General features: G+C 31.5%; 1 protein-coding gene across 2 annotated transcripts; it reads left to right on the top strand.

Moving 5' to 3' along the window:
• Positions 1-5,442: 5,442 nt before the first annotated feature.
• On the top strand, positions 5,443-11,714 carry LOC103493283 (2-C-methyl-D-erythritol 4-phosphate cytidylyltransferase, chloroplastic). 2 transcript variants are annotated; one of them, XM_008453965.3, is made up of 12 exons: positions 5,443-5,655; positions 5,885-5,961; positions 6,114-6,185; positions 6,657-6,712; positions 7,710-7,789; positions 7,874-7,956; positions 8,313-8,390; positions 8,944-9,012; positions 9,579-9,647; positions 9,745-9,791; positions 11,266-11,356; positions 11,481-11,714. In XM_008453965.3, exons 1-12 carry the CDS (start codon positions 5,520-5,522, stop codon positions 11,535-11,537), a joined length of 915 nt encoding a protein of 304 aa, XP_008452187.1. In that variant the 5' UTR covers positions 5,443-5,519; the 3' UTR covers positions 11,538-11,714. The 2 variants fall into 2 exon arrangements, with proteins under 2 accessions (XP_008452187.1, XP_008452188.1); XM_008453966.3 differs by having other exon boundaries at positions 5,506-5,655; positions 5,885-5,999.
• The last annotated feature ends 961 nt before the right edge of the window (positions 11,715-12,675 follow it).

The raw sequence follows: 12,675 nt of genomic DNA, 5'->3' as shown, positions 1-12,675 counted from the left end.
CAAATCCCTAAGAATTAAATGCCAGTGGACTTATTTTATGAAATTATGATGTCTGAGAATTACAAATGTCTGTGTTTAGGGTGCAGGATTTGAGAATTTGAAATTCTTATGCCTATATTTGGGGTGCTGGTTTTGAATTCCTGGGTTTAGCTAATTTGTTTAGTTTTTTTTAGTCAATTATACATCCTAAATTTATCATGTATATCAAATTTTTAATTGTTCATGTATATAAAATTTTTAATTGTTTTTTTTTCTTTTCATATTTTGTACTTCTAATTCAATTTCTTGACTCTATTGGTTTTCATGACAATAATATAAAAATGAAAAATTTTAATATTCAATAATAATAATTTTGATTATAATTGCATTAACATGAAATGGTCTAATTAGGAATATTACAAATCATTCACAAAATATAATAAGTCATGTAATTGAATGGAGTGTTTACGAAAGTTTCAGTTAAACAACATTAAAAAGGGTCTAACAGTTTTTAAAATAAGCATAACCAAAAGAATTATGCAAAAGCGAAAGTCAAGTAGAGCTACATTTAGCCATAGTTATGGTTGTCTTCCTATGATACACATGCAATATAATTTTAAACCACACTTTTATCAAAAGAGTTTAAATAAAACTGAGTTTTTAAAAAAAATATATATTTTTTGTCTTAAGTCAATCCAAATAAGTCATACGTCTTCTAGTTAAAATGACCAATGGAAAAAATGAAAAATGTTATTAAACTAAAAATAAACCATGATATATGTGATATATATTTACAATTTCTACTATATTACCAATATATTAATATTTGATTTATTTATACTGGAGATCACAATAAATAGTTCATCAATTTTCACCTAGGAAAAATATTGCAAAGTAAACAAAATCTTCTAAAATGAAGCAAAGATTAATTTTAAATAAAGAAGAGAAAAGAGATAATTAAAAAAAATGATCTAATAATAATAATTATTAAAAAACTCGGAAAAAAAAGAAAATATAAGAATGAAAAAATGGTGTATTTTAAAAACTATTATTGCGATTAAATCAAAGGAATATTTGGAATGACTCAAAAAAATATTCAAAAATTCAATTTTATTAATTTTCAAGGTTTGCAGCGGTCGTTGAAGTTGGTGATCAAAAGTTCACCAGCAAAGTTGTTAGAAATGACACCTAATGGTCTGCCGACAATGGTCACCAAGGATGGTGTTCAGAGTTGAATAGTGTTGAAAGAGAGTGTAAGAAGCCTTGGTGAAGATGGTCGTTGATCTATGATAAAGATGGTCAATGGTCGCTAATGTTTAATTAAGATGATCATTAGTTGGCCGCTGACCATCATGACAATTAGTTGCCAAGGTCATGGCTATTGGTCATTGACCATCAGTATGACCGCTTGTTGATAGGCACAACATTGATAATTAATGATAACGATTGGTCGCAGTCGATCAAGATATTCACCCCGACGACAGTAACATCCAAAGTTGTAGGTCACCAACGATCAAGATGATTGATCACTGACAATCAATAATTGACGGTTAAGACGATCTGAAGGCCACAATCAAGATGATTTGGAGCCAACAATTAAGACAATTGATCATCGTGATCATCTAATGATCATGATCCGTCATCATGGTTGATCGTCAAGTTGGCTTGCCAACTGTCATCAATGATCATTGATAAGTGGTTGAAGTGAAAGTTTTTTTTAAAACATATGACATTCAATAAAAAAAATCACATACCAAACCCATGGGTTCGATTTATTAATCCTAGAAATTTTATTCCAAGTGTGCAAACATGAAGTCAAACCCCTCTAATTCTAGACCCATGGGCCAAACATCCCCTAAAGAAGTGGGGATGGTGATTCTAAGAGAGATTTACGCTATTGATCAAAATGGGTTTTCCTCTTTTCTAAATTAAAAAAAATCAATAGGTATGAAAAACATCTTTTTGGTTGATAGATTATTGACGGTCAATATAAGACTTTTTCTTGACGGACATTGTCCATCAAGAAAGTCTTCACATGCCAAAATTTAAGCAAGTGTGAATTAAATATTTTTGTCATGAGTACTAGATTAATTGATGGTCTTTGCCCTTCAAGTATTGCTATTCCTTGATGGTCATAGTCCATCAAGAAAAAGTTTGTTGATGGTTTTAGCCATCAATAAATAAAAAAAAAATAGAAATTCACAATTTTGATACGATTTACGTGATTTTATGTCAAGAAAGATATTTTTCTTGACGTACCTACACGTCAAATTAAATACAAACATTTATTGTATAAAAAAAGATATTTTTCTTGATGGTTTTATGCTATGGCCATTAAGAAAATAAAAGTTTCGTGCATCAAGAAAGATCAAATTTGTAGTAAAGAGATATTGTAATCTTTCGCTATCTCCTGTAACTATAATTTTTACACTTTGTATAATTTTATTAATAAATTGCATTTACCTATTTGTTTGTAGTTAATAAAACAAACACTCTACAATCAATTGGAAATAGATGGGGTGAGAGTTGAGTATTGTAATTTTGAAGGACAATACATATGATCATATGATGCATGTGTTATCATACTGATGCATCAAAAATTTATTATGTTTATATTTATGATATGAGATACTATGTCAACTATGAAAGGGTTAGGTTTTATATATGATTGGATTTCTAGATACAAATTGTTCGTAGAAACATTGTTCTATTTGCCATTCCACCGTATAAATTTGGTATACTTTGTTCTCATCCTCTAAAACTTGCCAGGTAGGACTTTACTTGGATGCTATAGTATAGCATCCTATCTGTACACTTAATTACAGAGGAAATTATTGGGAAAATAGCAAAACACCCTTTACAACACATTTACTTACACTCTAATTAATCCATCCATTTTGTTATTACACTATAATTATTAATTCATGAAATATACAATTTTGGTTGTTTCGGTTTGGCCAATCAATTTCCTTTCCACACGGATATTTTGGCATTATTTTTTATTTTTCTTTTGAAAATTCCTCAAATTCCTATCTAAAATTTTTTCTATCCCTTCAGTTTTAATTTCAACTTCAAAATCTTTTATTATATTACTTTCGCATCTTTTCAAAAAATATAAAAAAACGACAAATTACTTACATTAAAATAATATAAAAAAGCGACAAATTACTTACATTAAAACAATTCCAAAAATGGAAAAAGTTTAAAGGTCTAACGTGTAAAATACCAAAAATGCCCCATCAACAATGTCCGTAATATATTTAGTAATGCGATTTGTTACACGATCGTTTAACTAATTGGGCACACGATCGTTTAGATTTGCCTTACTTTAAATCTAAACCATTTTTTCTTCAAAATTTGGTATACGATCGTTTAAATTTGGATACAAGATCGTTTAGATTTGGGGTTCCAAATCTATTTTTTTTTTTCAAAATTTGGTAGTTTTAGATTTTGGGATCGTTTAGATTTGGCTTACTTCAAATCTAAACCATTTTTTTTTCAAAATTTGGTATAGGATCGTTTAGATTTGACTATCCCAAATCTAAACAATTTTTTTTGTATAAAAGATTTTTTTCAATATTCTTTGCAGGTTAAATTACCTAACCAATTTTTTTAAGATTCTTTAAACACCATTTGCCCAAAAAGAAGATAAGAAAGACGATTTTTTTCAATATTCTTTATAAACAATCCTTTAGTTTTGGTTACTCTAATTTAAATGTCTAACCAAGATTCTTTATGCACCATCTGTTGCATCTATTAGACTAAATAAAAAAAAAAAAAAAAGACATGGCTAAGATAAGAAAGAAAAACAAGAATGACTATAAAAACAAATAGATTTGGTTATCCAAATCTAAAATAAAAAATAATGAAGAAATCGAAACTGCAGAGAGGAGAAAAAGAATGGAAAGACAAATTTGGAATATTTAAAAAATGGCTAAATTTATAAGTTTGTTATTCGGACCGTAAAAATTTTAGTAGTTTATTATATTTAAGAAAGTTTCCTATTACTTAATCTTTTTTATGTCAAAACTGGCTTACTCATACCATTTCATTTTTTTTTTATCAATATCTTTATTTTAATTTTTTAAAACAATTTATAAATATCTTTTATCATAGTTTTGTTTTAAATCATTAAGAATGATCTATATATATCTTGTTGCTGGCCGATTCTTCTTGTTTTTTAATTTGACTTTATCATTATATTTATTATAATTTCATCTTAAACATAAAATATAGTGTTTAGTTTACGATTACTTGTTTTTATCAATAGGATAAACCTCGTATTTTATGGAATTAGATTATAAACAATGTCAACTCTCAATTAAGTGTTCATTAGCTATTTCATTTTTCTTAATCTCTCACTTTGTTATATCTATCACTTGATATCAACAAAAGTTTAGTTCAATTGACACTTGTGTGTATCTAAAGCTTAAGAAGTCTCGGGTTCAAATCCCTTCGCCCCCAATTTGTCCTTAAAAAATATCATAATAGATGTCGTAAATTTCACGGAAAGACAATATATGGTTGATGTGAGTTATGGTTCGAGTTATGATAAAGCTTGGGGAGAGGTTTCCATTGTATGTTAAAGAGTCAATCTTTTCTAAACTTGTTATTTCCACATGATTTTGGTGAACAAACTCAAGTTAATCTTCTTTTCCAAACATGAAATCGTGAAGAAACTTGAAAATTAGTGAAGAAACATAAGTTTGAAATCACGATCTCTGCACATAGTTTGGTCCCAAAGGAAGGATTGGTTTGAAGATGGAAGGTTAGTGTTGGAAATTGGAGTAGCTTGAGAATGAAGAATTGGTTTGAAGAAGAAATGTTAGGGTTTGCAGATGAAGTAGCTTGAAGATGAATGATTGGTTGAATACGGAACATTGGAGTAGATTTGCAATGAATGATTACGATCCGAAAAAGATGGAAGAATAGTTGAGGGGGAATCAACATAATAAAAATGTAAATGATAGGAAAACCTTGATTTGTATTCAATTTTTTGGATAGTGGGAAACATATGAAATGATTGATGTGCTAAACCTTAGGGTTCTAAGAAGACAATTGAGTCGATTGTTTCTCCGATTTCAATTTTTAGAACACAATTTCTTTTTTTTTTGGGTTACATTGTAAGGCATGTTTGTAATTTGGGTGTTTCAATCCAAATAAACATTGTAACTCACATTTGCAAGTGTTGGAATACGGTGGACTTTTGCTATTTTGGATTAATTATATTTTTTAATTAGTTTTGCCATTAAAAAGAAAGAAAGTAGATTTATCATTTTTCCAAATGACAAAAGGCTATTGTTGAAGTTAGCCTTATTTTTAAAATCCATAATTTCAGGCAACGTTAAAAAGACAAAATTGGAATTTTGATTTTCTCGTCTCAGCCTACCATATATGGATACCACATCATTACTACTAAAGTTCACAGGGGCAATTTTGTAATTGTACGCCCTTCACTATGTATTTCACACAACAAAACACTAAGAGAAACTTTTCTCCATTTTGCCCGCCTGGTTTCTCCTCGCACTCAAAGCCTCGAGATGGCAACTGTAACCCGTTTTCCTCCACTGAATTGCAGCTTCCCATCTTCTTCTTCCAAGCAATTCCCAACCAAACAACCAACACTTCCCCCTAAAATTCCTCCATCCATTTCTCATTTCACCCTCCACTTTCCAGGTCATTCCAAACTACTTTTCCTTGCTTGCATTTTCTGTGTTTTGTTCATACAATTATTCTTCGTGTCCAGTTGGGAGTAATTTTTTCTTACTTTATTGGATTTGGAACTCACAATTGCTTCTTCTTGCTTTGCTAATCCAATCAACCTTTTCTGATGTCATTTAGTACATATCTGTTATTATGACCATACTTTTGATGTTCTTGACATTTTCTTTTCGGCTTCCCTTAGGCGTTCAGTATGATTTTAGGGGAAATGAGAAATTTCTCAAGTCCGTGATCAAATGCGGAGCTGCCCAAGTTGGGGATGTAAGTTTGACAGAATACCTGTTGCTAAATTGTACAGGGTGTGATTTACTTTCTTATGCTTGTACAATTATTATTATTATTATTATTATCCTTATTATTATTTGTCCTTGTTCGTTCTTTGCGCTTACATTTTCTCTCTTGACAATTTTCAGGGCTCTGGGATTGTGAAAGAGAGAAGTGTTTCTGTCATTCTGTTGGCGGGTGGCAAGGGAAAAAGGATGGGGGTAAGATTCGAATTGCCTTTTCTTCTTTTCGTGATTTAGTTAAGCATCACTCTCACTTTTGTGCATGACTTCTTGTTCAATCGTTTAATTGCTTTTTCTCCTTGAACAACTATTATAAATTTTAAGACATAACCGCTGTTTAGTCTTAAAAATTAACCGCTGTTTAGTCTTTGCTGTACTTCACTCTCTTTCTTGGTTGACATTCTTTTGCATTTATTTAGGCTAACTATAGCAATCTCTTTACTTATCTAATACTCTGATAGTTAGATTTATTCTTCTTATTTTTGTAATATTTTGTTATCTCAGTGTAATTATGTCTCAAAGCTCCCCTGTATTTTGCCTAGCAGTATATTCATTTACATGCAAGAGATTTTTGGATTGTAGTTGTACGTGATGCTTTGGTAGCATCCATTTTCTTCATTATCTTACTTCTACACATGCTAATTGTTCTTTTTTTCTTTGTGCAATCAGGCAAGCATGCCAAAGCAGTATCTTCCACTTCTAGGTCAACCTATCGCTCTTTACAGGTAAATATAAATTAAAATGTCTTTATTCAGTTTTCCACAATTCCATTTGGACAGTTTTAGCTTGCATATTTCATGGATTTGAAGAAGTTAAGCTTCCATGATTTTTTGTATGTTGCTGAACTAGGTGTCGCATTTTTCTGTACCTCCATAGCAAGGAGGGTGTTAATGAATCACATAACTATTTGGCATGGGCAATTCCTTTTTTGTGTTTAAACATTATGATTGTGAAGGTCTGTTTGCATTCGATCATTATTATATAGGTTCTAATAAATATGCTTTAAGCTTTTGATAAAAAAAAAAAAAAAAGAAAAGAAAAGAAATCCATATGCTGTAGGCAAGCATGCCACAATAAAATAAAATAATGTGTACAGTGATTCTATAGATGCCTAGGATAAAATGTCAAGAGGTGTTCCTGCAGTCTGACTGTCTGAGTATTTGTATGAGGCTAGAATTTATACAATCATATATATGATTGGATCCAATGTTCATATAGTTGATTATTGTTAGCACCCTGCTTTTTCTGTGAAATACCAAATGTAAATACAATGATTGTGCATACCTATCTGCTGACATGGCTATGGTTCATGGCTGGGCTGAATGGTATTTTTAATCCCTGTTTAAAGGTTTTCTGGGTCCTACCTTTTGAAAAGAATGCAACAATCCTATCAATAAGTGCCATTTTGGTATTATATGGAAGGTGTGGCTTAGAACAAATAGAAGGTTCATTTATGATGTGGAGAAACATGTAGACGATCCTAGGATTTCCTTCTTAATTAAATTGCAGGTGTTCTTTCCTATCAAGGAAAAATAAAAAAGACAATGCATACATTGCATTTTTCAGTTTCTGATTTTGACCTAATTCATACATGATACTTGGTTCTAAGGACATTTATCCAGTGACACTCTCTTAGGCCTGATCACTAGCTCCTGCAAACCTACGATTTATTATTACACAACTTTTGAAGCTTATAAGCAATTAAATGACGATTTAGTGCAGCTTGTACACTTTCTCTCGTCTGATCGAGGTTAAGGAAATCATTGTGGTTTGCGATCCTTCTTATCAGGATATTTTTGAAGGTTTTTCTTCTGTTTTCCTAATCCCTCACTGACTAACTTCACTTTGTATTCTAGTTGATGCATTATGTTTTTTCGTGCTTTTAGATACCAAAGAGAAGATTGATATTCAACTCAAATTCACACTTCCGGGAAAGGAAAGACAAGATTCCGTGTACAGTGGCCTTCAGGTCAGGTGCACGTTTATAATGTTTTGTTTTTGTTTCATTTTGTTTTGTTTTCCTCTAGGTGTAACGAGGATAGTTTATTAACAAATGGAATTAGAAGGCATACAGGCTCTCATAAAACAACCTAAGGATGTATAAAAAACATATACAGTTTACAGCAATAGAAGGAATACAAATAATAGCAGTTACGTTAAGAAATGCATGTTACTTTTTGATCATACAGATTCTTGATGTTTGATGTGATGTCTCATTGGAGTTTCTGGAATAGATTGACTTTCTTTGGTAATGTTGTGCCTCATGCTGTTTCCTTTTTCTCCTATTATATTATAATAGCATTTTGCTACCATTTCTATTTGCAGGCAATTGATTTAAACTCAGAGCTTGTGTGCATCCATGATTCTGCCAGACCACTTATATTAGCAGGAGATATTCAACAGGTTGTTTTCTCATTCTGGTTAGTTGCCTGGGTCGTCTACATTTTTAACTTGTTCTACATATTAAATTTATAGTTTAAAGATAGAAGATATGTACCCTTTTGGTATGTGTGGCAAGAAATGAACAGAAGAAAGTTTCAGGAAGAATCAAGGGTGTGGGGAAACTTTTGGATATTCTTTTTTGAGTTCTTCCAATACATTAACTTATTGTTGGAGAAAACAACTATTAATGTTGCTAAAAGTAGTGGAAATGTCTAAAGTCTAAATCCTTAAAAATATAATTTGTCATGTGAAGTCATTTGGTTTAGTTGTATCAAATATTTAAGATAACATTAACATGAATTATTGAAATAAAGCAAATTTGGGATATGCAGTGCTTGACATGCATAATTAGGATACTGGAGTTGATGTAGAAGATATTACAATTTACAATTTTGGCAATTTCATGTTTATGTTCTATTCTGTCTGATGAGAGGTATACTTACTCTCTCTTAAAACTTGTTGAACTAACCTATATTAGGCTCATTTAATGAGATATTGATTCTTTCCTTTCTAGGTTCTTAAAGATGGTAGGCTTAATGGGGCAGCTGTACTTGGGGTTCCTGTTAAAGCTACGATAAAAGAGGTATATGCAGGGACTTATTCTATCATTAGCTTTCCCCTTTGGATGCCACTGGTTTCTTTTATTTTCTAGAAGTTGTCTAAGGCGGGTATGTTACATGAAAAACCATGGGCTGTTCTTTATCTAATCCGTCTTGTGGTGGATCTTTTAGGTGACAGAAATAATTCTGTTTTTTATTAGTATTATTACAGTTCAATTCCCTGGAGGGAAAAGAACAAAAACGCACGACCACACCTTTTCTCTACCATTTCCTCACGCTCAAAACTATTTTAGTGACCCTCTTGAATTTGTATTATTTTCCTTTTTACGTTGTCACTTTGTTCAAGGAAAAATGGTGCCTTTAAAATCTTGTCATGCATATTCTTTATTCCAAAAAAGCAGACTACTTTCATTTATATGTATCTGGTAGCTGTCACACTTTAGTAAATACCGATGTACTGCATATGCATCATATTCTGCACTTAGAATGTTGTCATGCATATTCATCATTCATTTAGTGTACATCCCAGATACTTCAATTGTACAACGGTCAGGTTTGAACAATTCTCCAATTATTTTTCACTTTTCAGGCAAACAATGATCGTTTTGTCCAAAAAACCTTGGACAGGAAAACTCTTTGGGAAATGCAAACTCCGCAGGTTTGTTGTGAATTTGCATATATGAAATGCAACCTTTTGTGGAATCTGTTAATTTAACACAGGCAGATTAATTTAGCATTTCTATCATTTTTTACAGGTTATTGAACCTGAGTTGCTTAGGAAAGGGTTTGAGCTTGTCAACAGGTATTTTTTTTTCTTAGTTTATTTTCTAATGTTTTCAATAAGAATTTACCATTTTTTGATCTGTCTTGTTCATATCATGGACATCCTCTCACAGTGCATAGCTTTTTCTCTTTTGTTGCACTTTGAGTGCTCCTTTGTACTCCTTATGATTGGACTTTTATTTTATATCTCTTTGGATATTTTATTTATCTGTGAACTCGTTACTTATCGAAGAAAAAAAAAAAAAAGAAATCGTTTTTATCAAAGCAAAAAAAAAAAAAAAAAAAAAACAAAAAAAAAAAAGGGAAGAAGAGATTGTTTCTTATCCAAAAAATCGACAAAGAAACGCTGTAGCCACACTTTCTAGCATTTGACTGGTTGGGAACTTGGTCTAAGGGAGAGCTAAATACTATTTTGGGCTACCTGATTCAAGGTTTGCTTGCACTACGTCAGGATGTAGCCAGATTGAATTGCTGGTTCATTTAGATGTGTTTGACGTTGCATGACAATGCTATGTGTGTGTGATGTTTGACTTCTCTAGTATGCGACAACGCCTTTCCTTTAAGAACAAAAGTGCAAAAGACATCCAACCAAAAAGCAGTCATGAGACAAGGACACGGGTACTGGACACCAATTTTTGAAATGTAGGACACATGCACAATAGATAATATTAAAAAGATCAAACCCAAATTAGATTAGTCTTTTCTACATATTATTACAACAAATTTGAAAAAGAACATGAATGAAGCGTTAAGACTATATGAGTGAAAAACTCTCCTTTTAAATTTTCATGTTTGGCCCAATTTGGATCGTGAACCCATCCTATCATGACCTCTCCAAATTCCTATCTAAGACTTTTACCTTGCTGATGGTTAGTTGGCATTCAGGTCACGCCTCACCAACAAAGTACCCTTATTCTCAATCTAAGACGTATTAATATAATAGACTGCGAGGCCAATGACTTGTTTTTGTTATGGATGATCCATTTTAATGAGACAATGAATCAGACCAAACTCTTTGTTTTTTTTTTTCTCTTTTTGTATTGATGACCCATTTTGAAAGTTCCAAATGAAATTTGACCTACTTTTTAAAACTGAAACAATCTATTGTGCAAATGCTGAGCTCTTGACTCTCAACTCTTGCTACTCGTCATCCTTGCTCAGTATATTTTTAACAAGTTATGTTTAAGTTATATTTACCCCCTGTTTTCGAAAATTCAAGCCACACTACAACGCAATAGTTTTTGGAGGTTGAGTGCAAAGTGAAAACAAAAAAAGTTAGACATGCTACATGCAAAAGCACTACATGAAGAAGAGAATACATAGTTGAAGTAGGAGTATGGTGAAAAAAATCCAAAATCATGCCAACTAAGCCAATATTCACATAAATAAAAGACTAAATAGTAGAAGTTTTGGTACATTACAAAGTTTTTTCCAGGTTCTTGATGGTATCTAATGATGTATGCTTTATGAATAAACACTGCATTTTCCAACAGGGAAGGCTTGGAAGTAACCGATGACGTTTCCATTGTAGAGCATCTGAGACATCCCGTGTTCATCACTGAAGGATCTTATACCAATATCAAGGTATTATAACTTTCAATTACAATCTTAGCATGCATTTATGTCCATTGTATTTCAATTTTTTTATATAAAGTAAAAGTTTCTTTTCCAAAGATTGTCCATTAATAAAAGAGCTGCCACTTTGCAGGTAACAACACCTGATGATTTATTACTTGCAGAGAGAATATTGAATTTGAACTCGTGAAAGTTCTCTTGAGGACTAAATAATCAAACTACCTCATCAGTTTACCACCATTTTTAACAGTAATTTAAATTCAATTTTAACATAATTTCTATAAGCAAGATGTCGGCTTCTGAAATAATAGTTTCATTATTTAAATGAAGAGCCTTATTTCCAGTAATAAAACAAAAAGTTCAAGCATGGTTAGTCTTGTTGAGCAGATAGAGGCAAAACCATATGGAATGAAGAAGTGAAAGATCTTGAAAATTTTCCCTCCGGTTAAATTACCGGTTAAGCCATTCTTTGATAAGTCCTAAAACATTCAATTTTATGTTTACTTTTTCTATAAATTTTCAATGTATATAGGTGTTTGACCTATTTGATATTCACGAACCTAGTGTACACAAAATCAAAAGTTTAGTTTTTTTTTCTTTTTTGGAAGATACTAAATGTAGAAACTACGTTGGTCCTCTGATAATAATGAGGAGATGCACAAGAGAACACACAAAAACTAAATGTCAAATTCTCCCTATTCTGTGCGATTGAGGAAAAAAAGATCAATCTCAGTTTTGAAGCTAATCAATCCTAGAGAATCTGATTCAAACTATTAGGGGAACCTATGAAGTAGTAGCGTAAGAATAACCAAATAACTCGACAATCGGACTATCCAACCATGTATTATATGGGTTGGGTTAGTTAAAATGTGAGTTGGGTTGGGTTGAAAATTTTGATTTTTTTCAAGCTATGTTAAAAATATTAAGTTGAACCAACCTAAACTAATTATTAACTAATATTTGGTTGAAAAAAATTATATTAAGGAAATACGATAGGAAATGATACACGATACTATCAATACGATCGCATAGTTATTTTTGAAAATGCAAAAGAATATTTAAAATATAAACGATCGTGTTTACCATTCTAAACGATCGTGTTAACCATGCTAAATAATCGTGTTGACTATGGTAAGTGATCATTTCGATCATGTCTACACTGGAAAAAGACTTCAAATCTAGATGTGTTGGCCACATATCCATAAGATCATGTAATTCTTTTCAAATAATAAAAAAAGGGATTTAATGCCTTAACTGGCCAATTTCTTAAAAAGTATTTGCCTTCACTGCAAATGAATCACTTAGAATCTATTGGTTAGGTCACTCCC

The sequence above is a fragment of the Cucumis melo genome, chromosome 6, assembly GCF_025177605.1.
Source record: "Cucumis melo cultivar AY chromosome 6, USDA_Cmelo_AY_1.0, whole genome shotgun sequence".
In the NCBI taxonomy this organism is placed as follows: domain Eukaryota; kingdom Viridiplantae; phylum Streptophyta; class Magnoliopsida; order Cucurbitales; family Cucurbitaceae; genus Cucumis; species Cucumis melo.
Note: the sequence above shows the minus strand (reverse complement) of the source record. Positions and strands in the feature narration are given on the sequence as shown.